Here is a 27,168-nt window from a genome sequence, read left to right as displayed (position 1 = left end):
GTAGGGATTTGCATTAAGTGAAAAGGAGGAAGGAATGTAGACCGCAAGAGACATTATTCATTTAACAGATACCTGGAAGACAAGGAAACAGACGGCTGGAGAGTGAAATTACAGTATGTAGGTGAAAGAGGACCGACAATGAAGCGTGGACGGTAATGAGAGCACAGACACAGACAGTGTTCATCAGCTGTGTATTATCTTCGGTATTAGCACGGAGGGTTCAAGGGTCACAGTTGTCCTGGTCTTAGCAGAGCTTTTCCTACGGAGCAACCCAGACAGGCCTGTGATAGACGGCTGGCACCAAACGGAGAGAGAGAGAGAGAGAGGGTGAGAGAGAGAGAGCGAGTGAGAGAGAGAGAGAGACTTGTGAAGTGGGCTGAAGGAGAAACAGGTCATTTATGGATAATTACAGGAGGAAAAGAATGATTTTTAAAAGCTTCACTGGCTAAGGTTTTTCGTATAAAATACACCCGTCTTATCAGCGTAAATCGCAAAGTAGAGCTACACTTGAAAAAAAACGTCATACCTTCACTAATTGAGATGCTGTAGATTTGCCCTATCTGCCCAAATTAAATATCAGAGTCGAGTATAAAACTGATGAGAGTTAAAACCTGTATTCAGCCTTTTTTTGACCCAGATCATTTCTTCCCATCATTCCCTTACATATTGGTAATATTTAGCTATACTAGCAGCGTGGCTCTAGGGATGGAGTTGGGGGCAACTATTTGGTTTTTTTTGCATAGATATTCATGTTCCCCAGAGGATGAATCCTACAGACATTGGTGATTCCTTTTAGCGCCACCACAAGGTTAGCGTTTTTTGTTTTTTAGTGAAGTATGTGGTCAGCTATTGGATGCATTGCTATGAAATTTGGTAGAAATATTCATGGTGCCCAGAGGATGGATCCTACTAACTTTGATGATCCTCTGACTTTTCATGTAGCACAAACCAGCAGATCAGACTTTTGATTTATCCATTTAAATATCTCAACATTAACAAGATGGATTGGCATAAAATTTGGTAAAAGACATTCATGATTGATGATGAACCTTGAGGTTGATATTTGTGTTTTTTTCACTAAAATGCCTGGACTATGTAATATCTTTTTTGTCATCAAATTTTTTTTCCTGTACTTTCACGTGCATTAACTGATTTCTTAGGCCACTTGGGGGCAGCACAAACAAGCTGTGACAGTCAAACTTTGTCAGTAAATAGTTGCTTATTTCTACATCCAGCAGTCATGGAGCAACATTATCATTCATTTGGAGTCACGTATCTGTCCACCTGCTGAATGTTAGTCCAATATTCACTCTCTTTTAGCTCTTAAAGGATAATTACCGTTTTTTACAACCTGGACCTTATTTCTAGCATAAAATACGATCATTTACTCACCCAGACAACTTTGGTGTCATTTGGAGTTATGTTATCAACATCCGGGTTGTGTAGGTTGTCCTGGTAACCTCGGGATGATGTCATTTCCGAACGTCTCTACCACAGCCCGGTTTATCATTGAGCAGAAATCCTCCAGTGTTGTGATACAGACGTTTATTGACACATCCAGACCCGTATCTCCTGGCCTCACATGCCACCACGGGCTCGGAGGGGAATAGCACTAACCTATCATAACTAAATATTGGTCAAATTAACTAGTTTCGCGGCAGATAATGGCTGTGTCCCAATCTGGTCCTAATTGCGAGGCTGCATCCTCGAAGTACGCATTTAGAGGCCGATTACGTCATAACGCCGCGCGAAGGCTGTCCCAATTCGAAGACTCCTTCAAATGCAGCCTTGAAATGCGGCCTTCTTTTCCCTCTTTTTCGAGGATGCATGATCGCTACTATCCTTCGCGGCCTCCCAGATCCCAAGATCCTTTGCGCGGCGCTGTTCAGTGCCGCGAAAACACAACAATGGCGACACCAACAGGTGAAGACTTTTCATTCAAGTGTAAGCATTGGTTTGTTTTATTTAATTATTTGTACTTATTACTACTTATACTTTTATACTTTTACTAATTACTTATATTTTATTACTTGACTTATTTTTTTATATTTATATATATATTTATATATATATATATATTTACTTATATATTTACTTATATTTATATATATACATATATATACACACACACACACACATATATATATATATATATATATATATATATATATATATATATATATATATATATGACGCAACCAGGAAATGCCTCGAAGGCTAGACCGTCTCATTTAACAACGGTTGATGCAGCCTTCGGAGGTTCCTCAGAAGGCTGCAGCATCCTTCGAAGGCCGCAAAGGCCGCGTACTTCGAGGATGCAGCCTCGCAGTTGGGTCGGAATTGAGACACAGCCAATATGTTATGTAGAGGCTGCGCTTTGGTGCCCCATGTACTCGCATTATACGGATATACGCAGGCACGCAGCGCAACACTGGAGCTAATTTCGTCTGAACGACTCCAAATGACACCTAAGTTGTCTGGGTGGGAGCGTAACTATGTTCCCCGATCGCGGCTAACTCTGTTGCTAGCTCAGCGGCTAACTCGGTTGTTAACTCGGTTGTTAGCTCGGCAGCTAACTCGGCTGCTAATCAGCGGCTAGCTCGACTGCTAACTCGGTTGCTAGCTCGGCGGCTAACTCGCCAGATAGCTCGGCGGCTAACTCATCTGCTAACTCGGTGGATAATTCGGCTGCTAACTCGCTGGCTAGCTCGGCGGCTAACTCGCTGGCTAACTCAGCTAACTGCCTAACTGTAGACGGGATCATCCCTATGTTCCCCGGTCACATACAAAGCGGGGAACATAGGACCCGGAGAACAAAGGGATGATCCCGTCTGGGTGAGTAAATGATCGTATTTTATGCAAGAAATAAGGTCCAGGTTGTAAAAAACGGTAATTATCCTTTAAGGGATAATTAGCAAATGTCATCATGAAATCACACTAACATGGTAAACATTAAACATCTAGCATACATATGGCAGCACGCAGTACCGGCTGTAGACTCTTAACGTTGTTGACCAATGTCCTTTGTGAGCATTTATGTTGTTGATCATGTGTGCACAGCTCAGCCTAAACAAGTTGGAGTACTCTCTAAAGATTAGCACAAAAACAACAAACCCAAAAACACACAAAAGTCATTTTCAACATATTTACTCTGTAATGAGCACAAATATAAACAGTTTCCTCAGCAGCAGGAGATTGCATGCTCTGTTCAGAGAGACAGACTCACTACTCATTCACTTTTTACTTCTTTTGTCCCTTTGGCATCATTTTGTAAACACAAGTGCTCTGTGTGCATTTTACACATCACATCCCATCTTTGTTACCTCTGAATATTCAAATTCACTTTTTTTCCTCCAAACACTTACATCTCATCGCCACTTGAAGCAGCCAGCACATAAATATGCTGTGAACCTTTAAATATATTCTCTGTGGGATACATTTGATGTGAGAATTTGCATTTTTTTTCTCCCTTAGGTCATCTTAAATCTTTCTCACCTCAGACCATACAGAAAAGTCCAAAGCACTTGCCAGATACCCCACCTCTCATTGTAAACTATCCAAATAGGGGGGGGGGAATAGGCACCAGTGAGCAGTGAATAGCTTATAAATGAGATATGAAAGGATGATCCTGATAACATGTATAAAATCCCTGTGTAATCATCCGTAGAAGAGGTAGCAGTGACCTTGACAGTCTAAAAAAATCTTTTGTGGAAACTCAATTTACTGCACACAGGCTGTTTGCTGGATGTAATGGAGCAAAATGCACAGTGATTGCTGAGAACCTCGCTACCTTTGCCTCTTTGCAGTGAGACAGCAGCCAGCCGTGGGGTAAAAAGATCTTATATCTCATGTTTGTGATGTTTTGTCATCATATTTCAAGTTATGATGCAATAAGAGGAATTGGACAGTTGTGTTTGGGTTTTTTTAACCCTCCTGTTGTCCTTGAGTCGAGGAAGGAAGGGAGGGAGGGAGGAAGAAGGAGGAGGGAAGGAAAGGAGGGAGAAAGAATGGAAGGAAGGAAAGGAGGAAGGAGGGAGGGAGGAAGGAAGGAGGGAGGGAGGGAAGGAAGGAGGGAAGGAAGGAAGTAAGGAAGGAAAGGAGGGAGAAAGAATGGAAGGAAGAAGGAAGGAAGGAGGAAGGAAGAAGGAAGGGAAGGAAAGGAGTGAGGAAGAATGGAAGGAAAGGAGGAAGGAAGGAAGGAGGGAGGGAGGAAGGAAAGGAGGGAGAAAGGGAAGAAGGGAGGGAGGAAAATGCACAGTGATTGCAGAGAACCTCGCTACCTTTGCCTCTTTGCTGCCTCTTTGCAGTGAGACAGCAGCCAGCCGTGGGGTAAAAAGATCTTATATCTCATGTTTGTGATGTTTTGTCATCATATTTTCAAGTTATGATGCAATAAGAGGAGTTGGACAGTTTTTTTTTTTTTTTTTTTTTTTTTTTTAAATCTTTCAGACATTAGCAAGTCTAATCTCTTTCAGCTCTTCAAGGTGTTTTTCCAGCTTATTGTGCGACCAAGACATTTGTTTTATTCATGTATTGTTTAGGAGAGCTTACACTAAATTCTCATTAAATTTAGAGAGTCTTCAGTCACCAAGTCTTTCAGTCTTTTCACAGCCACAGTTGGAGCTTTAATCAGCGCTGTTTAAAATGTTACACCACATATACCACTCTTAAGTTCTCTTGAGTTTTTCTGAGCAGCGATATCTTTCTTTCAAATCTTGACACAGGCGAACCAAAACTCTCATTTGAGATTTTTTATTGATGTGTAGCCTGAAACTGACAATAAATGAGCTTCTGACTGAGCGACAACTGGAACTTTGACATCTAGGCGAGCTTTATATAGCTGATTTTTTAGTCTGTAAAATGCTCTGTCACCATTAAACAATGTCAGAGTAATGTTATACTCACCTTTTTCTCTCTTTATTTACTCATACTGATTCATATTAGTATGACATTACAAGTTTAGGAGCCCTGGAAAGCTCCTTTATATAATCTCTGATATCTGAGACTGAATGATGTCATTAATACTAGAGAAAAAATGCAAACATATCTAGTTACAGGTTTGACACATATAGTAAGACTGACCTTGAAGTGAATACATTTTACTGTTACTGTCATGTTATTGGGGTTTAAAAGTTTGTAATAACATTCTTTCATATGAGATTTTCATTTTGAATAGAGAGATAATGGTCCTTCTTCTCTTTTATTGTAGTATACACTATTTGAATCTCTGTTTTATTTTGGTAAAACAGCTATATTATTAATCACACATATCTGAAAACAGCAGGTGGCTGTTTCCATGGTGATTTTATGACATTTATTTAATGCCCCAGTTGTCTCCCAGGGTGACGGTTGTTTTTCAAACACAAACCCGCCTTCTGTCTTCAATTATGTCATGACGAGTCAGAGATTAAATCCTGCTTGGAAGCGGTGAGCCTGCCATGAAAGACAGAGGATCAGAAGAACACCTACAGTACAGTGAACAGTCAGCGATTCAGTGACCGACTTTCCTCGGATTCGGAGGAGTGGGATAGATGCTTTAGCAGGAACCCGTCCTTAAGAAAGTTTTTACTGCCTGGTGCGTCACGGATCCCCTCTTGGATTGAAGTGCTGAGAGAGACATTAACAGATTGCTGCCTGAAAAACAAACCATATCCAAAATAGAAGTGTTGCCCCCCCACCAGTATGCCAGACTCGGTGTGCCAGCCTTGAGCACAAGCAGAGTGCCAAGGCCGAGCCTTGATATCTTAGACCGACTGTTAAGTAGGCTCAGGGGACACTTGCTGTGCAGTACTAGTTGTGGCTTGTTGTTGGGTTGAAGTGATAGCTGTCATAATAATGTCCTCTTTCATGTCTGTGGTTGGTTCCTTTAATACAATTTGCTGCTTCAATTGTACCCTCCTGGCAAAGTAAGGCACTGAAACCTTTTTTAACATTTAACATGGGCCGTAATGAGGGCGCAGACCTGTGAAATTATTGAAATAGATGGTTAAAATGCGAATGGTACCACGCTGAATTATTACTGTGCAGCTATGTGCTTTAGTTTGTCTGGCAGACAGAAACTCATGCCTAATCTGCCATCTCATTAGACACCCTTGAGCCTTTAAAGTAACCTAGATCTGGGATCCTGGAACTTTGATGTACTTATCCTATCAAAAGCATTTTTGTCTTGAGGCCGCCCCTTTCAGATTTTTTTAAGCCCAATTATTCCTCATGATCTCTGAAAAACTTACTTATATTTATCTCAGCCCCACTGCCTCTGTAAACCATGCCTCATTTGAATCATGCACTATTCCCCTGTTGAAATCCAATATTCTCTCTTTTGCCAGAGGCGAACCCTACAGAAATCAAGGAGAGGTGCACAAAGCAAGGTTGCCTGAATGTAGTTTCCCTGTGCGGGTAGTTGTGAATGTGTGTTTATGTTATTAAAATGAAACTGTTTATTTAGGATTGTATATTTTATGCAGTTTTGCATATTTATAAAGATGTCTGATTTCTATTTGTAGAGTGTTTATCAGCTGTGTGGCTCTCCAGATTTCTGTACATATTGCTCAGAAGAATGCATATATATATATTTAACTTCAAATAAGCTTTATTGGCATGACAGATCATAAATCTATATTGCCAAAGCAGTAGAGAATATTACTAACACTGACAGATGATTACACCATATACATGTTTATAAAGCAAATAAAATAATGAACAATAGGCCTCAGTTATGTATAGAAAATATTATTATTAGTTATTATCTTCTGAAGACTGATGAGTCAGATCACAAGATGTGGCTCTTTAAACAGTTTACTGAGTCTGAGCTCTTAAAGCCGTGACTATCCAAATGCTGTGCTGCTGGTGTTGTCTGATATGAAATAATGAGGATGTACAAATTAATTTACATAATTGTTGTTTAATTGCAGAAGCCAAGGGCGATAAGGTTGCAGCAGCCCCTGCTGGTGAGTGCCTTCATGACAATCTGAGCCCACAAGCACAAATCCAATTTATTTTTGAGTTAGACATACAGTAATCAGCTATTATGCAGCTCAACTACAATAACCAGTGAAAAAGAATTGTTTAAATGAAAATGTCTCATGAAGATTGTTTCATTTTCTCATACATTTTTCTTCTTTCTCTCTTTCTCTTTCCTTTTCAGACAAGAAGGGTAAGAAAGACACATTGCATTCACTGTTTGTTAGACTGTGTGTCCCATACAGTAGATATAACTGTCTATAGATTATCCTCGTAAGTCGTCATCATCAGTGTCATCATCATCATCATCCTCAACCCCCCAAAAAATGATATGTGTCTTTCCCCTCATTCAGAGAAGCCAGCAGAGGAGGAGGGTAAGACTCACACAGATGAAACAAACATAGAAGAAGTGGGCTTCTGTGGTGACGGGATGCATGATCTCCACACACACACACACACACACACACACACACACACACACACACACACAGACACACTAGTAGTTACTGTTCAGTGTCTCTCGATATTCTTTTATTAGCACCGAGGGCGTTTATTTTAGGTACCAGAGATGCTAATTAAATTAGGTGTTGGGAGCAAAATAGAAGGTGTTTAATTTATGGGCAAGCATCACACTCTATGTATGTATATGTATGAACTGTATGTGTGTGTGTGTGTGTGTGTGTGTGTGTGTGCGTGTGTCTATATTTGACTTTCCTATTTTGTGTGTGCGTGCCTGTGCGTGCGTGCCTGTGCCTGTGAGTGAGTGAGAGTGAGTGAGAGTGTGTGAGAGTGTGTGAGAGTGTGTGTGTCTATATTTGACTTCCCTGTTTCATCTTGGGTATACTTAATTCTGTGGTACAATACACACATATGCAAATTAATCTTTTACATTTGTCCTTCAGCTACCATTGTAAAAGTGTCTCGTTAGCAGTGTTAGCATTCCTCATTTAAACCTTATGGGTGCTGACTACAGCTGAGGGCTTTGATCAGCACAGTTCTTGGTTCAATTATGTACAATTTATAAAAAATGTAAAAAAGAAAAGTTGTTCGTCACATTCAGGCAATGTGGGAAAAATTACCCACCTATTTATAGAAAAGATTTTACTCACCTTTTCAGTTTGCCATAAAGCTTATGATCAAAAATAACAGCTTGCATCACAGTTAGGAGTGACAAACTGATTGAGTTTATCTGCTTGTCTTGGAGGACAAATCCATCGTAAGATATTGTAATCATGTTTTAATATTAAAATCAAACACGGAAGACGAGGCTTGTAAGTAAAACACCATTCATCTCTTCAGGCTATTTGTTTTATAGTTCAATTCAGTTTTTTTGTAAAGCAAGAATACATTTAGATAGATGGAGAGGGGAGTTCCAGTGTGGTTTATTTTATTTTAAAGCAGAGGTGTCAAACTCATTTTCATTCAAGGGCCACATACAGTCCAATTCTGATCTGATGTGGGCCGGATCATTAAAAAGATGGATGGAAGGAAGGAAGGAAGGAAGGAAGGAAGGAAGGAAGGAAGGAAAAGAAGACAGAAAGGAAGGAAGGAAAAGAAGACAGAAAGGAAAGATGGAAGGAAGAAAGGAAGGAAAGAGAAGAAGGAAGAAAAGATGGAGGGACGATAGGACAAGTGGAAGGAAGGAAGGAAAAGAAGACAGAAAAGATGGAAGGAAGGAAGGAACAAAGAAATAAATGGAGGAAGGAAGGAAGGAAAGAAGACAGGAAGAAAAGGAGGAAGGAAAGATGGAAGGAAGGAATTAAGTAACAAAGAATGAAAAGGGGCGGACCTCTTGGCGGGCCAGTTCTGGCCCACGGGCCGCATGTTTGACACCCCTGTTTTAAAGGGTACATATCGTGTTGTGTGATTTTCCCTTATTTATATACTGTTATAATGTCAGATGTCTAAAGTACTACACATGCAGTGATTCTATGTAAAAATGCTCCCTGCAAGTCAAAAGCCATGTTTCAGCCTCCCTGCCTTTGTTTACCTTCATTACTAAGATTAGTTTGTGTTGTCTCCTCGCATATATCAGACAACAGATGAGAGGTTTATATTTTGAGTAAGACTGAGAAAAAAAGTGAAATCCGACCATTGTTGTTTGATTACGTAACCTCCGGAAGCTGACCAATGAGAACAGATTGGTCTAATTGGGAGGCAGGCCTTAAAGAGATAGGAGACAAAATGTTTCAGACAGAGGCTGAACTGAGGAGCTGCATAGAGAGCCAGTAGAAGATAAATAAAGAGCTTTTTTGGACTGTAAATCATGCAAAAATATTCCAGTAGAGCCCCAGATTATAAATATAGACCTGGAAAAGTACACGATACGTCCCCTTTAATAAAGAGTAAGATCAATGTCAGCATCTAAAACATCTGTGATATCACCTTCATTTAAAATTCATTTCCTGCGGATTAATTCAGAAACATCCTGATTCAGTCATATCTGGGATCATGCAGCAGCTCCTACGATCCCACTGTCAAAACAATCAACGCCTGACAAAGAACTGACATGGAAATACTGGAGGGGGTTTCTATGGAGGTGTTTGCTAGTGATTTGTCGTGTTCTGGAAATGTAGTTGCATTTTTTCCCCCCCCCCCGAGTGTCACCGGAGTTATCTCATGATCACGTTCCCCCAACCTGCTGTGGACGGCGAGATAATACTGTTTTGTATGTGTTGAGAAAGAAGGTTGAGATAGATTGAGAACGGCAAGATTGTTCTTTTCATTTTAGTTCACTGAGTGCCTGAAAATCCTGACCTTTCAAGTTCAATCCATAGCTGAGGGTAATGCATCCAACTAAATGTGTGAAATACAGTAATTGTACGTGGGCGTAGTAGTCCAGAACAAAGGACGTGCTGTTAGCTGTACTGTATGTGCAGCATGTATGTACAGTACTGTGTGTATGTACAGTATGTCGGGTTGAATCAAGCTGCTAAACAGGATGTTTTTATTTGTCTAACATCAGAGTACAAGCATGTATAAGCGTGTGTACACAGGTGAAGATGTTACTGGTGGTTTTTCTTTGCCAACAGCACAAAAAAGATAATGAGCAACGAGCCCCCTGAGACTAAAAACTACTTTGTTGTACTCTTATGTGCAGAGTCTATTTGTGAACGTGTACAGTTCCAGTTCACCTTGTTAGATTAAATGTCAATTCATATTAAGCAGCTAACAGTAATGGAGGATACAGGCAAAGGAAGTATTCATGTGTGTGTGTGTGTGTGTGTGTGTGTGTGTGTGTGTGTGCAGTAGGTGTCATTCGAGATGAATTATTGCATAAACTTTCTGTGGCTCACTGAGACTGATTAAATGTGTGTGTGTGTGTGTGTGTGTGTGTGTGTGTGAGAGTGTGCAGGTGCAATGTCGAGGTGAGTTATACTAACACTGCAGCTCACTCTCGCTCAGTCGCTGTCTTCAAAGGGAAATACTGGCCACTTTAACTTCTCCTAAACAGCGGCCATTGTAATCACGCAGCAACTACCACGGCTTGAGGCTGATGCCAATAGTATAAAACTAGTGCAATGCCGCCGGTAGCCGCTAGATAAATGGACTGTACTTGTAGTGCTCTTCTAGTCTTTAGACCACTCAAATGCTTTTACATTACATGCCACATTCGCCAATTCACACACACATTCATACACTGATGGCAAGGGTTACCTTACAGGGTGCCAACCTGCTCATCAGGAGGAAACTAACATTCATTCATACATTCATACATTCATACACCGTTGGCGCAGTCATCAGGAGCAATTTGGGGTTAAGTGTCTTGCCAAAAGGTGTATCTATATATGGACCGGAGGAGCTGGGAGTCAAACCGCCAATATACCAGTACTCTGCCTCCTGAGCCATAGCCGCTGGCTCCAAAAATCCAATGGCTCCAATTGACTCTAAAAAGCATTAACTTTTCCAGGAATACTAAGTCAATAGTTTTTCAAATCTTTTTTCTCATTTGCTAAGTTCAAAAAGAGTGCTAGTCATCATGCTCCGTTAATAAGATTTGAAGACTTGTACTGAGTTGGACCATTGGTGCAATATTTCAAGTTTCAAGTTTCAAATCATGATATCAGCCCTACTAGCATAATTCAACTGAATCTGCTAATGTTGGCCCAAGTGTGCAGCGTTCAGTGTTGCCAGTAAGGTAGCGTTAGCTTTGGTTCGAGCTAGCCGACACCATGAAAGTAAACACCCCGCACTCCTTATTTTAAGGTCCTGGATCTAAATGGAAAAGATGATGCAGGCTATAAACAGCAACTCTGGCTCCAATCCAAACCAATTGGTGATGTCCCAACTTGCTACATCCAGCTTTATAGTTGTTGACTTTTGGGACAAAGCTGAATTTATTTCCATATTTATGATTGCGCTAGTCCAGTTATCTCTTTTATGGCATACTAGAAACCAGTAGCACTTAACAATATGGTAGATGTAATACAGTAGAAACCACTTTAATCTACTTGTAAGTCCTTTTTCAGACAGACAACAGCACTGTGTGAATAAATGCAGCCTTGCTCATTCAACCACTCAGCAAGGGTACTTATGTAGAGGGTTTTTTAACCTGGTTCAGCTTTTGCAGTATCGTGTAGTAAGACTTGCTTAGCCTGTTAAATACAACCTCATATTCCTGATAGATTATTTTGTAACTTGTATTTTATCTGTTTAGCACACAAACACCACAATGAAACATGAAATGATGTAAATTCAGAGTAGTGAAATCCCATCCATTGTGCAGTGTTTTGCATCTGATAAACCTTCAAATTCATGGATCGACCTTTTTGGATCATATTTCATTGTCTAACCGGTGCCTGAAACAACACACCCAGACCAGCACAGCTCCTTTTTAATGCAGGGCTGCTTCTAACTCTCTGACCCTTTGTCTCATGATGGCTATACTTCCCAACAGAAAAACTTTCCCAAACCAGACATACACAAATTACTTTTCAAAAGAAGAGACCAGAACTGAAGGAGAGTCAGATTCAATCCTCACAGACCAGAGAATAATTAGACCAAAATACGACCATTCCAAAAACCGGTAGACCCGAACGGGCCCTAATAAAGAGAGCGCAACGCTGGCAGCAGCATGATGCGTTACCAATTAACGAGCAGCCGTAGTCAAAAATAGTAGCAATACAGTACGTGCCACCCCCCCCCTCACCCCTCCATGCAATACACAGTTCACACTCCCCATCTCGCTTCTACAAACACATTTTGCCCCTGTGATGATCACATAGCGACCCAGCACGTGATCAGAGCTAATAATTCAGATCGGATTTGACTAAATGTAATATGCATCTGGTGTGACTCAGGTCCTGTGTCGGGTCTCTCACATGGCATGAAAAAATACTGCAACAATGAATAGGCAAGGCAAGGCAAGGCAAGGCAAGGCAAGGCAAGGCAGTTTTATTAATATAGTGCATTTCATACACAATGGCAACTCAATGTGCTTTACGTAAAACAGAAAAACATGTAATTTGAGAAACATAATAAAAACATAGTACAGAAAAATAGAGTAGAGCATTAAATATAAGATTGCAGCATTGCAGAATAAACACTTGCAAATAGGGAAGGAAAACCACATTATTTCGAGTTATTTCAGCAACTGGTGAAAAAACAAGAATTAAAAGAGGCTGCTGTTCCACTTTAAGCTCTCATGTCATTTTCATTTTTTTGAAGAGATGCAGCCTGCTGTAGCGGGTAAGCTTTGTCCTGGCTAAATAGCTCTGTAAATTTGATGCGTGTGTGCTCATTGTGGCTTTAATCTGTTAAATTATCATCAATTAATCTCTAAAATGATCTATAATCTTTAATTCGTAGAGACACAACTGGCTCATATAGCACCATTTCAACATTAACTGTGTGTGTGTGTGTGTGTAGTATATGTACATATTACATGCTTATAGTTCATTATATCTGCATTACTACTCATTTGATCCAGTTCATCTGCTAACCTGTGCTTATTCTTCATTACCAGATGCCCAGCCTACTGTAGGTAAGCGCTTTGCTTTCTCATTAGTGTGTGTGTGCGTATGTATGTGTGTGTGTGTGTGTGAGTGTGTGGGCAGCCTGTCTGAAGATATTGTCGTTGTCTAGGTGAACAGGCTTATGCATTGTTTTTAATCAGATCTTTGTTGAACTGCTTTTTCATTCAAAATCGCACACACATGCACACACACACACACACACACACACACACACACATCTCTGCAATCTGAGGGGACCAGAGCAGTACCGTGGGTAGTGTTTTAACCCTTCATTGTCTCCATGTACTAACTATTTCTTTTCTTTCAGCAAACAATGAGCCTAGGGATGGTAAGGAAAAAAAAAACCCCGACACGATCCAGCATTTCCTGGCCTGCTTGTTTTGCTTTCTGTTTTTGTGCTTGCGTTGTGTCAAACACCTTGTGTGTCAGTGGACATGGGTATCTGTCACCGATTGTGACAGGCTAAAACTGTTCCTCGCTGAAGCCTGAGATTGCTCTGGTGATGGCCATCACTGTTGCTTAAGATCACCGGTTTGTCACGCAGCAGATGGATTCATTATTGGTTGTAAAGATGTTCATTTGTTCATCCGTGGTGTGATGTATGGCTTTGAAGATTTTCGGACATAGGGTATAATAATAATCACAATTTTATTTATGTAGCTGACAAAAGTGACAAAGTGCCTTGCAGCAGATAGATAAAGGGAAGAAAACAAAAGGATAAAACAATGCAAAGAAACAACTTGAAAGCAACTCAAGTCACGGCAAATTCATCAGATACTGTCAAGATAAAAAAACAAGAAGTTGACAGTAAAATGAAAGAATGAAGTACAAATATAACAGACAAGACAGCAGAGATGATTATGACAGGGTCTTGCACACACACACACACACACCAAAAAAAAAAAGTCAAAGCAATTAAAAGTTGAGAGAGTTTGAAATGTGTAATGATCTTGACTCACAAATAAACTGATAAGGTTTCATATATCCATGCCTGTAATTATGCTGGGTATATTATATCATTTGTGAGTGTGCCATGTGGACATGCTTGCTACATTATGCTACTACTAAAAAAAATATATATATCAGTGCAATGAAAAAACTGCAGCTTTTTTCATCATTCATAACCAGACCAATCACACGGTTGTTCATTTTGTTATATGCTGTATGTACGAGATGAGACTTAAAGGAGTTTGAGATACTGGGGGTTTCTATCTGGTGGGGCTCTGATGATAAATTGATGATATACTGAATAAGTAATAACTGTGAAATTACAGTTCTATACAATCTATGTATAGTCCAATATTTTATGGATGGAATAGATAGATGTGATACTATTCATATGTAGTAGAATTTATGTGAACTCCCAATTAGACAGCCGGCTTTTGTCCAGAATCCCAAACTTCTACTCCCATGGCTCCCCCAGAGCCAAGGACAGTGTCTGGAGTTAATTTCACTGAGCAACCCTCATCGCAAACACAGCAAGTGTCCAGCGTAACAGTGTAAGGGTGTAAACATTCAAAAGTGTCCCCTGGGTGCCGTTTCCAGGATCGGCTTTACCCACTTAGCATTCTAACTGAAACATTTTAAATCATCCTGAACATCTGAACTTGGATCTGTCCTCAGGGGCACTTTTGATTAAAAGATCAAATTAACTGAGCCCATAAAAGCAGAGAGAAAGAGAGAGAGAGAGAGTGTGTGTGAGTGAGAGAGAGAGAGGAAGAGGCGCCAACGGTGAAGCTCTCTGAATTTATGGAGGCGCATGACCTTACTTGACACGTGACCCTGTATCCATTCTCTTGGCGACTGCTCTCGTTCAATGGATGTCCACTCGGGGCCCTACTCACTCCTACTTGACTGGTGGTCCGATGTGTCCTCATCTTTACCTGCTGCTTGTCTCCTAAACCTTTCTTCTTTTTTTCTCTAAAAACTTACCGTATGTCTACTTCAGAATGTGAAATAAACCAGAGAAACAGTTAATGTGGACGATGTACCGTTAACAACCTCCTGACCAACAGAATTAAAATCATTTTTGAACTTTTGATTGTTGAAGACATAACTCATTAACAGTTGTGTTTGTTTTTTTTGGTTTTTTTTAAATGAGAAAAAAAACCCCAGTAATTGTTAATTAGAGTCAAAGAAAAGAAAGATGTGGGTTTTTTTTGGAGTGTGAGAGCACTGATTTAATGTGTGAGTGTTCCTCACCTGAAGTCAAGATTATCATTTGGCCAATTAACGCTTCTATTTAACAGCACAGCACAGATACTGTACAGACTGACGTGTTCCCCGCTCTCTCTCTCCTCTCTGTTTTTTCCCACCCCTCCGATGCAGAGTTGCCTCCTGATGGTAAGAGAAATGAATACGTTAGCATCTCTATAAAGCATATCAGCTGACAAGCAAACACCTTACAGAGGTTACATCAATTTACTTGCAAAAGAAACAAGCGAACGGGATAAAAGAGCAGCTCATTTTTTATCACCCAGATAAGAGAGTGTGCAGCTTCAGCTTATGTTCTGGCTGTGTGGCAGAAGATTGCAGAGAGTGAACTATAATGTGATGTCTTCAAAGGTGATCTCGGGTGGTTCTTTATTCCCTTGGGGCCAGTCTGTTTCAACGGGGCTCTTTGGTTGCCTGTCATTTGTCAGCGGTCCCAAATGGCTTTTTTTTTGCAGTGTAACAGCAATGGCTTTAAGCAAACATGCTGAATGGGTTTTTGCCTCATGTAAAGACTGGTGCTCAGTTTCAGTGCTAAATAGAAAAAAGAAACAAATCCCTGAGCTCAGATGATGGAATTCAGCGGTTTAAAGATTTCCTATCATCAAATTAGACTTATGAAGTTCCTCTAAATGATCAGCAAATTCATTGTTAAAGCACAGAAATTAAGAAGAGTGCTGATTTTGGTGGTTTGCTTGATCTCCTTGTCGCTTCTTGTTGTTGTTGTTGTCTACAAACGTTTGTTCGGTGTCTTTATCTGAGTGAGTGGTGCTCTGATAATGTTTTCTTCTTCTAATTTTGTGATGCCTTTTATTTAACACCCACGGCAGAACATGTACCAGGGGAGGATCCTCAGCTGTCCGAACTGATGGGCCTGTTCGTCCAGAAGCCGGAGAGCGCCACGGCAACAAAAGGTCCAACAAAAATCCTGAATTATATCCTGAAAGAAGGGGAGCGGCCCACTTAATGTCAAATTCTAGTTGGAGTACAGACTGTTAATCTGTTTAATTAATGACTGTCTTATCGTCATTCGTCGCAGGCAAGGACATCACGTTTGTGGCTAAAGTGGACTCCTCCAACCTGACAAGGAAGCCAAACATGAAGTGGCTGAAGGGGAAGTGGCTTGACCTGGGTAGCAAAGCTGGAAAGCACCTTCAGTTCAAAGAGACCTATGACAGGAACACCAAGGTATGAGTGTTCACAGTATACTGCCAGTATACCTTTTTATGAAGTCATTGTGTGTCCGTTAACAACCCTATATAATTCACTACAGTAAACTATGGGGTACCTCAAGGGTCAATATTGGGACTTATTACATTCTCTTTTTATATGCTCCCATGAGGTAATATTATTTGTAGACATGGGGCCTGATTTACTAAGATCCCAAATAAAGGGTACTAAATTGCATGTTTCGTTAGTGTTAGTGTGATCTACTAAGAATAACTCCACAACAGGGTGCAGACAGCAGTATTTAAATTAGGGTTTTTGCGTGTCTTAATGGAGAGTTTGGACTAGCAGAAAGCCCCCAAGTGCAAAATGAAATTTGATCCCATGTAAGTAGAGGTTCTAGTGGAAGAGGTTAACAAACATATTGACTTACAGCAAAAAACTGAATATTATCAGAAAAAATGGCATATGGAAGAGTATTTGTGATAAAGTCAATGCTGTTAGTAAAACAAAAAATATTCCACTTCGGTCATCTTCACACCAAATGCCGATCTACCGGAAGATGAGGGTACATCGGACCAATCGGACCAATTTTGATTCGTTTGCAGGTGTGAACGCGGACCACACCGCGGTCTGTATGCTACATAGTAACAATTTCATAGCCTGGTGAGGACCAAATAATCGAACTAGTGGTGTGAAAACGCCCTTAATGAAGAGTTTGGATGAGCAGACAGAAATTTGATCCCATGTAAGTAGAGGTTCTAGTGGAAGAGGTTAACAAACATATTGACTTACAGCAAAACAAATCTGAATATTATCAGGAATAACGCTATGGAAGACTATAAATGACAAAGTCAATGCTGTTAGTAAAACCAAAAATATTCCACTCTAAAAATATTGGAAAATATCTGTTCAATGCATATTCTGTCATTGTGCCCCAGTCTCCTACCACGATTAATACCTGCCCTTCAAACTTATTATTTATAGACACAGTTACCACCAGAATAATTACCTCCAGGTTTGGTAAATCACAATGCGTCTGCTAAATTAACACATTTGCATTTTCTCCTCCCTGTATTTTGCACACTGGGGTAAAAACGTATTAATTATGGTAAACGTACTAAATGGACAGTGTGTATTATCTTGCACATTTGAAACCGGCAAGCCTCAGTGCGCTGTGTTAGTAGATCAGCTTGCACATTTTTTGCGGGTGATGTCATGTTTACACACGTTTTTACACACGCAAACCTTTAGTAAATCAGTCCCACGGTGTTTCCTTTCACTGTTATGCTGACGACACACAGCTGTATGTCCCCGTTAAGCCCACTGACCTCAGTGTGCTGAGTTCATAACAGGAGTGTCAAGTAGATGTGAGAAACTGGATGTCTAAGAGTGTTCTTCAATTGAACTCAACCAGAACATGAATTCTTATATTTGGCTCCAGCAACACAAACATCCAACCATCTACTGGACAGAAATCTTGGCATCTTATTTGACTGTAATTAAAACTTTGAGCAGCACATTACAAAACCAGCACAGTCGTGTTTTTATCAACTAGGGAACATCGCCAGAATTTGACCTTTTTTTTTTTTTTTTTAGGTTTTAAAGATACAGAAAGCGTTTTACATGCTTTTATCTCATTAAGCCTAGATAACTGGAACAGTCTTTTTATGTGCCTAAATAGAAAAACTGTAGAGCGACTACAGACGTCACAGAACTCCGCTGCCAGGCTTTTAACCAGAGTAAATAGGCTTGAACACATCACCCCAGTTTTAGCCTCTTCACACTGGCTTCTAGTATATTTTAGAATTTATTTCAAGGTTCTTTTAATTAATTACAAGCCACTAAATGGTCTGACTCCTTAGTATATATCAGATCTTTTATCCTTATACGACCCTGCCTGCACTTTGAGATCCCTGGGCAGGGTCTTCTATCTGTTCCAGGCTCTCAGCTGAAGACTAAGAGGGACAGAGCTTTTGAAATAAGAGCCCTGAGGCACTGGAACACCCTGCCCGAGGAAATAAGGCATGCTGAGTCAGTGGCTTCTTTTAAATCTAAGCTGAAAATGTACTGTTATCACATCACACTGCCTTCCCTGATTTCACCTGATTCTCTTCCCCTCTACTCATGTTTTATGGCTTTTACTATTTATATTTTTATGCTCTTCCTTTTGGTTCTTCTATTCTGTTGTTGTTGTGTTTTTATTTATTCATCATGTGACCATTGAATGATCAAATTCTGTGTAATAAAATGGTTAAAAGAGAATAAGAAGCCTCCAATCAAACTGTATGGACCGACCAGCTGACAGCAAACTGAGTCTATCTGTGTTGTCAATACACTCTGAGCTTGTGTTCTCGAGCACGTACTGCATATCTGTGCATGTATGTGTGTGGACGGGTGTTGATTTAATTGTGTTGCATATCGACCCCCTCCTCCCTCTCTCTCTCTCTCTCTCCCTCTCTCTCTCTCTGTGTGTGTGTGTGTGTGTCAGGTCTACACTTACGAGATGAGCATCATCAAAGTAGTGGACGGAGACGCAGGTGGCTACCGCTGCGAGGTCACCTCCAAAGACAAGTGCGACAGCTGCACATTCGAAGTCACCGTGCAGGGTAGGGTCTGGAGACAGACACTTAATCACATTATTGTCATCTTCCATTCAGCGTATCCACCAGTGCTATGTAACTGGCTTTGTCAGCCAATAACTCAGTGAGTGCGATACACATTAGGTCCTATCATTTAGTGGCCTAGCGAGGTCATCAGTCCATTATTCCTTTGATGCTCAAGCCTGCTGTGTGTAATGAATTAACCAAGCAGACCTCTCACCAGTCTTTCTCCTTCTGTCGGGTTTCAGCTGTACAAGAGGAGCAGCAGCAGCACAACATCTTGGAAGCGTTTAAGCGATCGTGAGTGTCAGTGTCGGCGAGGGTCTGCTCAACATGTCACCTGTCACACTGTCTCCCCCATATGCTCTTCTGTAGATCGCTGCCTCTGGGCAACTGTCAGTCTCAACGAGTGTCTCTCTGCCCGTGTGTCTGTCTATTCCTCAGTTGTAGCTGAGGTTGTACCAAAAAGTCTTGTCTGCCATCTCTGTCTTTCTGTCACGTCTCAATGCGTCTGCCGCCTTGGTGTTTTGCTTCACCTGAAGTCCCTCATGGTTTACCATCTTATATATTTCATCACATGTCTTGGTGACAGTCTCAGAGGGGACTTTTTTTATTATATATATATGTCTATCTGTTCCCTTCACTATCTATTTCTGTCTCTGTCTATATGTTTCCTGGGAGTCTGTAGGGTTTTTATTTATTTATTATGATTTGGCTTGTATACTTTATGAGTGCTGTGTGATGGTAAACCAGCCGATACCTTCTCACTAGACACCCTGACTCTCCATGTTTGTTATCTGTGTTTAAAAATATAATTTCCTTCCCTCATTAGAGCTCAACCAGAAAAGAAAAGGTAAGATGAGAAACGCAACATGTACAAAGACAGCATCATTTTGTGGCTGAGACAGGATGTCAGCGTGCTTATTTATGAGGGAGAGAGAGAGGGCGAGAGAGAGAGAGAGAGAGAGGGCGAGGGAGAGAGTCTGGTGTGATAAATAGAAAGTGAAAAGTTAGTTAAACCTCAAATATGTTGCTGGAGAGATAGAGATAATGGACGAGTGTATTAAACACCTTGTTAAGTGGAAGTCATGAAGCTCAAACCTCCAGAAGGTAAAGTATTGAGAATCCTGCTTCATATGGGATCCTCGTGTGTGTGAGTCAAAAAATAACACAAGTGATCTGTCTCTGGTCTTTCGGTTACGTGCTGCTGTTAATTCAGTATTTATATGAGTGTTTTTCACATTTCTTGACTGTAATGTGTGAAAATAGCCCCGAGCTCTCCATCGTATGGCTATTTTTTTTCTTCTTCATGTTGTCACTTTCGCTGTTTGGTCAGCTGAAAGACCTTCAAAGAGAAGCAGAAACTATTCTGTGGAATACATACTGTCCGCTGGCGTCTCTCTCTCCCACTGTGTGAGGAGTGGCGTTTCGGCTCATTTTAAAGCCTGCATTCATTATTCCACAGTATGTTTATTCTTGTACGAGCGTGTCGGCAAATATGGAGTATTTATACTGTGCGGCATGATTAGACACAGATGAATGCCAATATAAAGGAGGACACCAAATGGTAATCATGTCACAGCTAAAACGCACCACATGCCACAGTATTGTTGTATTTTCCTGCTATGAGGACTGTAGGGGAGTTAAAGTGGCTGAGGTGGTTGCTGAGGTATGGCAGGGTAAGCTGCTGTGTGCCAAGTGTGTGTTTTCGATGTTACTATGGGAGTCAATGATGGTTAAACACTTAGACATTGACTTGCAGCCTTAAATATTTGCACATACAGTCACATGAGGGCATTGCTTCATTTTAGCTAATTACTTAGCTCTGTCCTCTTTCAGGTTTGCCTTTAAAAACTTGTTAATCTCAGTGTGTTGCAAACATAGAAGAGAACATGGTTTGCAGTTTTTGTTTTCATGGTGATCATCAATTATTCCTGAATTAAGCAACTATCCTTTGAATTATTAAAAGTGTTAAAAATATATATAAAATATGCTACTGTGAGCTAACAGTAATCTCATAAATCACATAAATTAACTATTGGCACTTAAAAATCTAGATTCTGACACAAAAAACACCTTTAACCTTCCTGTCGTCCTCCAGGGTCAAATTGACCCCGTCTGTTTTCACTGTTCCTTCCTTCCTTCCTTCCTTCCTTCCTTCCTGCCCTCCTTCCATCTTTCCTTTCCTTCTCCCCTTCCTTCTTCCTCCCTTTTATCCTTCCATCCTTCTTTCCTTCCTTCCTCCCTTCCTCTGTCATTCTTTCCTTCCTTCCTCTCCTTCCATCCATCTTTCCTTCCTTCCTCCCTTCCTCTGTCATTCTTTCCTTCCTTCCTCTCCTTCCATCCATCTTTCCTTCCTTCCTCCCTTCCTCTGTCCTTCCTCCCTCCCTTCCTCCCTTCCGTCTTTCCTTCCATCCTTCCTTCTTCCTCCCTTCCATCCTTCCTTCTTCCTCCCTTCCTTCCTTGACTCGAGGACAACAGGAGGGTTAAACATACATAAGGTATAAAAACAACCTGCTACATCCTTCTTTCATACTTCAGTGTTTAATTGTTATCTGACGCACAGCTGCAGAATCTCCCAGAAGTGCTCAAGTACTGTAGGTTGAGTACATCGTTTTCATGCTCACCCAACCATTTGGTGATCACGTGTCGTCCTGTGAATGAGAGCATTATCACCCTGGGAAAATGTACTCCCATCAGGAATGCAAGGATAACATGGACGGATGTTATCCTTGGATGAACCGTTCATCCATAGGACGAACATGATCACTCAGAATAGGCTTTGAATTTATCGGCATTTATCTTGCTCTCTCTCTGTCTCTCTCTCTCTCTCTCTCTGTCTCTCTATCTGTGTGTGAGGTTCAATGAGCCTCAACCGGGTCAGGAAAACACACTCCACGCTGCAAAGGAGCTGCCAAAACCATTCATAGTGGAAAACAATGAGCATGCGAGCCTGTAGACAGTTATTGGCGCGTGCCACACACAGCACTTGTCACCTTGTTAAGTACAAGAGGGTGACTGATGATTCAAGACCACGTGACCCCCCCCCCCCCCCCATCTCCCTCATTATTTCACTTGCAAATGTGCATGTTAGGGGGTAATAAAAGGTTTATACCGTGAAACCCAACCATAGTTTCACCCTCTGTAAACTTCTCGACAGATTGTTCTGCATGAAGCTGCGTTTTATATCTCTTGAATCTCAAGTGCGTACGACCAATGACCATGTCTAAGATTTCCACATAACATCACCGTAAGCCACAGTCACACTAACAACCAACGTCTTTGCCATACTTAAAAAAAAAAACAAAACAAAAACCTGATTGTCATCTAGTCATCAAGTATAAATGTCACTCAGTGAGATGATTTAACCTTTGTGTCGTCCTCCCGGGTCAAATTGACCCTGTCTGTTTTGACTGTTCCTTTTTTTCCAACCTTTCCCCCTTCCTTCTTTCCTCTGTCCTTCTTTCCTTCCTTCCTCTTTTCCTTTCTCCCTCCTACCTTCCTTCCTTCCTTTCCTTCCTCCCTTCCTTCTTTCCTTTCCTCCCTCCTTTCCTTCCTTACTTCCTTCCTTCTCTCCTTCTTTCCTCCCTCCTTCCAACCTTTCCCCCTTCCTTCTTTCCTCTGTCCTTCTTTCCTTCCTTCCTCTTTTCCTTTTTCCTTCCTTCTTTCCCCCCTCCCTCCTACCTTCCTTCCTTCCTTCCTTCCTTCCTTCTTTCCTTCCTTTGTCCTCCCTCCTTTTCTTCCTTCCTTCCTTCCTTCCTTTCTTCCTTCCTCCCTTCCTTCCTTTGTTCCTTCCTTCCTCCTTTCCTTCCTTGACTGGAAGACAACAGGAGGCTTAACCACAGCAGCCACGATAAGGAATAACTACACTAAGTCTGCTGCCTGAGTACTCTTATACTTGATGCTTATTATAATTAGATGAGGAAACACTGTTTTAAATGTCTCACCATGCATCCGTCCCTACATACATGCTTATTTGTATTTCCTGTGAAAAAAGTGCAATTGTTTATTGAGGTTCAAACAGCATATGCTATGTTCCTCATAGCTTATTTCTGTCATGTTGCCGTTTACATGTGCTTTGCTACTGTGATTGTTGTCTGTCACTTGAATTTAGGGCATGATGGTAGCTTGTAGTCCTCATCAATCACTATGTTCTCACTCATCCTATTTTTACGTCTATCTGAACACAGGATGAAAAAAGGGTAAGAGCCAACTACAGACAGCAGTTCATTAGAAACTCAACTGCTGTTGTATTTTCTCATGTTGACTTTGGTGAATTTATAAAATGTGCCTTGTGATTTCCGTGTCTATTCATAGGAAAATGTTCTCAACACGATCAAATGCATTGAGTGTTTTAGGTAGTACTTTGAAATGGATTGACTTGGTTATTTGTGATGAAATTAATCTCCCAGTTCTCTTTTCTTTCAACGCCAGGGGAGATGCAGGTGATGACGCTGGTGATCTAGACTTCAGCGCCCTGCTCAAGAAAAGGTACGTTCAGCTACATCAACTACAAGAAGAAGTGCATAATCCTCCTCCAGTTTTCTTCAATTTTGTTCTCTTTTTTTTACTTCAGGGAGAAAGGGCCGCCCAAAGATATCCCCAAAGAGGAAGTGGATGTATGGGATATCTTAAAGGACGCCAAGCCCTGCGACTATGAGAAGATTGCTTTTGAGTATGGCATCACAGACCTGAGGGGCTTGCTGAAGAGGTTGAAGAAGATGAAGAAGGTGGAGCCCAAGAAGAGTGACGGTGAGGAGTGAGGAGCGAGGGGAGAGAGACAGGAGACGGGTTATAAGGCAAAAGCAGACACTGTGCACTAGTGAGTGAGGCAGCAGGCGGGAAACAAGAGCTCTCTAATGCAGTTAGGTTGTAAATACCAGCGGCGTTTAAAGGCCTCGAGGGAGAAGTTATATTGCCTTGACGACAGGTGGAATGTATGTTAGCATATGGCTACTTCTGGTTGGCATTTATGGATTATTTGGCTATTAAATTGGTGTACTAACAGGATACTTCCTTGTCAGCTTTCCTGAAGAAGTTGAACACAGCTTACTCAGTGGACAAGGGCAAGAGGATCCAGCTGACTGTGGAGGTGGCTGACCCCAACGCTCCAATCAAGTGGCTTAAAAACGGACAGGAAATTAAACCATCGGCCAAGTGAGCCAATTACCACTTTAAATAATAATGTGTAGCATGTTTGTGTGCATGTTTGAACTGGATCGTGATGTTTAGGAGAGTACTAGAAAGCTTAGTCTGACAATTTTTTGAGATTGGAGCATGCTCATTCAGTAGGTGCATTTCCATCCAGCTGTTTTTTAATTTGAGCTGTTGTAATTGGGAAAGCTTTAAACCAATGGAATGACTACCCAGACATAGGAATGAGGTTCAAACACAACATAACTCTATAGACTAATGGGGAGGGTTGGTGAAGTGAAGTTGGGGGTTTAAAGAAGTGAAATTCCTCCCGAACTGGGTTACACTCTTAGGGGGGTAACTCCATGGCTGTGTTGCTCCCCCTGTTTCTTTTTAAGGGCCATTCTCACCACTGTGTTGGCTAATTAGTAAGCATTTTGAAAGACCTCAGGAGCTGACAGTGGTGAAACAGCTGCTTCACCAGTATTCCCAGCTGGCGGTAATCATTAGATGAGAAGTGTCCAAGGACTTGCCTGTGTGAGCCAAATGACCCACCACAGAGCATGGAAAAAAAACCCCAAAAAACCCAGAGTGGAGACACTGAAAATAAAATATATTGTCAAAAAGCTTTTATGCTTGGCTGAGGCTAAAAAAAAAATCTTTAAATTTAAATATCAATTTAAACTTTTTGTGTTTGGCCACTTGGGAGAAAACTTAACAAGCAATAAACCAACATTGTCTTTATCACCTTTTAAAGTTAGATTTGTGTCTCTGTCTGGCTGGTGGATTTAACGCTCCTGTTGTCCACGGGTCAAGGAAGGATGGGAGGAAGGAAGTAAGGAGAGAAGGAAGGGAGGAAGGAAAGGAGGAAGGAAGGAAGTAAGGAGAGAAGGAAGGAAGCAAGGAAGTAAGTAAGGAGAGAAGAAAGGAACAAAGGAAAGGAGGAAGGAAGGAATGATTGAAAGGAGTAAGGAGGGGAGGAAGGGAGGAATGAAGGAAGGAAGGAAAGAAGGAAGGAAGGAAGTCAGGAGAGAAGAAAGGGACGAAGGAAAGGAGGAAGGATTGAAAGGAGTAAGGAAGGGAGGAAGGAAGGAAGGAAGAAAGGAAAGTAGTAAGGAGGGGAGGAAGGAAGGAAAGGAGGAAGGAAGGAAGTGAGGAAAGAAGTATGGAAGGAGGAGGGAGCAAAGAAAGAGGGAAGGAGGGGAAGAATGAAGGAACAATTAAAAAAGGAGGGAGGAAGGAAGGAAAGAAGAGATGGGGTCAGTTTGACCCAGGAGGACGACAGGAGGGTTAAATCCAACATTTAGTCTCCTGTTAGCTTAGCATTAGCCTCCACCAACTCCTGCAGGAAATATCTTTATTACAAAGTTAGCTAGTTGCAAGCTTTGTCTGTCTGAGGTTTGAAGCTGGGCTGGTAGTTTACAGAAGATTTATTTGAGCTTTTTTGGCTGAAGATTCCTAAAAAACTGTGGTGGAGTGGTGAAAGTCAAAGCCAAGGAGACCATAAAACCACAACTATTACCAAAAAGACACTGAAAGACTCTGTAGAGCTGAGAGGAACTGCTGATATGTATCTTTGGGACTCATTTCACATTACACTTACTCATTGTTTCTATTGTCCACATAAAACTACTCATTTGTGCAACTTCTTCCTTCTTCCTCCCTTCCCTCCATCCTTCCTTCCTTCTTCCCTTCCTCTGTCCTTCCTTCCTTCCTTCCTTCCTTCTTCCTCCCTTCCACCCTTCCTTTCCTTCATCCCTTCCTTCTTTCCTCTGCCCTTCCTTCCTTCCTTCCTTCCTTCCTTCCTTCCTTCCTTCCTCCTTTCCTTCCTTCTTCCCTCCCTTCCATCCTTCCTTCCTTCTTTACTTCCATCCTTCCATCTTTCCTTCCTTCTTCTTCCCTTTCATCCTTCCATCCATCCTTCCTTCCTCTCCTTTCCTCCCTTCCTTCCTCCTTTCCTCCCTTCTTTCCTTCCATCCTTCCTTCCATCCTTCCTTCCTCCTTTCCTTCCTTATTCCTCCGTTCCATCTTTCCTTCCTTCTTCCTCCCTCCCTTCCTTGACTCAAGGACAACAGGAGGGTTAAAGCATCACACATTTGTTATTTAACGAGCTAATTGATGCTGCTGTTGGAAACCTTACTGCTTATGCTCATAAGCTAATAGCTAACTAGACCTTGTGTTATTAGCGTAATCAGCTTACCAGTAACATCATTTTAATAAATAATGAATAAATCAATGTTACCTTCTGATTGGCAAAGTCAACTAGTGTTTAGAGCAACATTAAATAGACTCATTAGCATAATTAGAAGCTTCTAATTAACCAGACGTGATTATAGCTTTGTTGTTTTTATGCCGTGACTTGTTGGAAGCATGCAAGACAAGACCGGCCCCAACGTAAGCTTTAAAAACCAACTCTCACATGATTTAAATATTAAGTTTAGAGCCTCTTTAGCTTGCTGATCTCAGCGCCTCCAGGGTCGCTCTCCTCTTTGCTCTTTTCCTCTCCTCCATCAAAGGCTGCTTTTGGTGTTTTATTGAAGAGGCTACAGCTGTTGTGAGTGAAATTTTTAAACGCTTCCGCCATCTGACATTTTGAACACTGTCATGCTGTTCATTCAAAGTCCTCTTCCTGTTTTGATTCATATGGTAGACTGTAGAAGAGACTTTTTTTGCCTACAGGAGGAGGTGCTTCCAAGCTCCAAGACCATTAAGCTCCAACTGATCAAATGCATTAGGTTGTAGAGTTATAGCCACTAGGGGATAGCAGGGTTTAACAGTGAAAGAGGAAGAGATCCAATCCAGAAACAACTACTTTGTTAATTTCTTAAAGAACTTCAGAGAACTTTTTCAGAGATCTCTTTTCACTTTACATTACTTTTCCAGTTGATCAGTGTCTAAAAGAAAGACCCATTAACCCTCCTGTTGTCCTCAGGTCAAGGAAGGACAGAAGGAAGGAAGGAAAGGAGTAGGAAGGAAGGAAGGAAGGAAGGCAGGAAAGGAGTAGGAAGGAAGGAAGGAAGGAAGGAAAGGAGTAGGTAGGAAGGAAGGAAGGAGAGAGGGAGGAAAGGAGTAAGGATGGAAGGAGGAGGGAGCAAAGAAAGAAGGGTGGAGGGGAAGAA

General features: G+C 41.2%; 1 protein-coding gene across 1 annotated transcript in view; it reads left to right on the top strand.

Moving 5' to 3' along the window:
• The first annotated feature begins 14,345 nt into the window (after positions 1–14,345).
• The window catches only part of mybpc2a (myosin binding protein Ca), a 40,106-nt gene continuing 27,283 nt past the window's right edge, over positions 14,346–27,168 (top strand). Inside the window, exons 1-9 of the mRNA XM_053338926.1 lie at positions 14,346–14,426; positions 15,185–15,278; positions 15,977–16,060; positions 16,186–16,334; positions 18,805–18,922; positions 19,165–19,216; positions 23,351–23,407; positions 23,493–23,668; positions 23,941–24,073. Of these exons, the coding sequence (XP_053194901.1) occupies positions 14,346–14,426; positions 15,185–15,278; positions 15,977–16,060; positions 16,186–16,334; positions 18,805–18,922; positions 19,165–19,216; positions 23,351–23,407; positions 23,493–23,668; positions 23,941–24,073 (944 nt within the window). The remainder of the gene's footprint in view (positions 14,427–15,184; positions 15,279–15,976; positions 16,061–16,185; positions 16,335–18,804; positions 18,923–19,164; positions 19,217–23,350; positions 23,408–23,492; positions 23,669–23,940; positions 24,074–27,168) is intronic.

This window comes from Scomber japonicus, chromosome 18, assembly GCF_027409825.1.
Source record: "Scomber japonicus isolate fScoJap1 chromosome 18, fScoJap1.pri, whole genome shotgun sequence".
Classification (NCBI taxonomy): Eukaryota; Metazoa; Chordata; class Actinopteri; order Scombriformes; family Scombridae; genus Scomber; species Scomber japonicus.
Note: the sequence above shows the minus strand (reverse complement) of the source record. Positions and strands in the feature narration are given on the sequence as shown.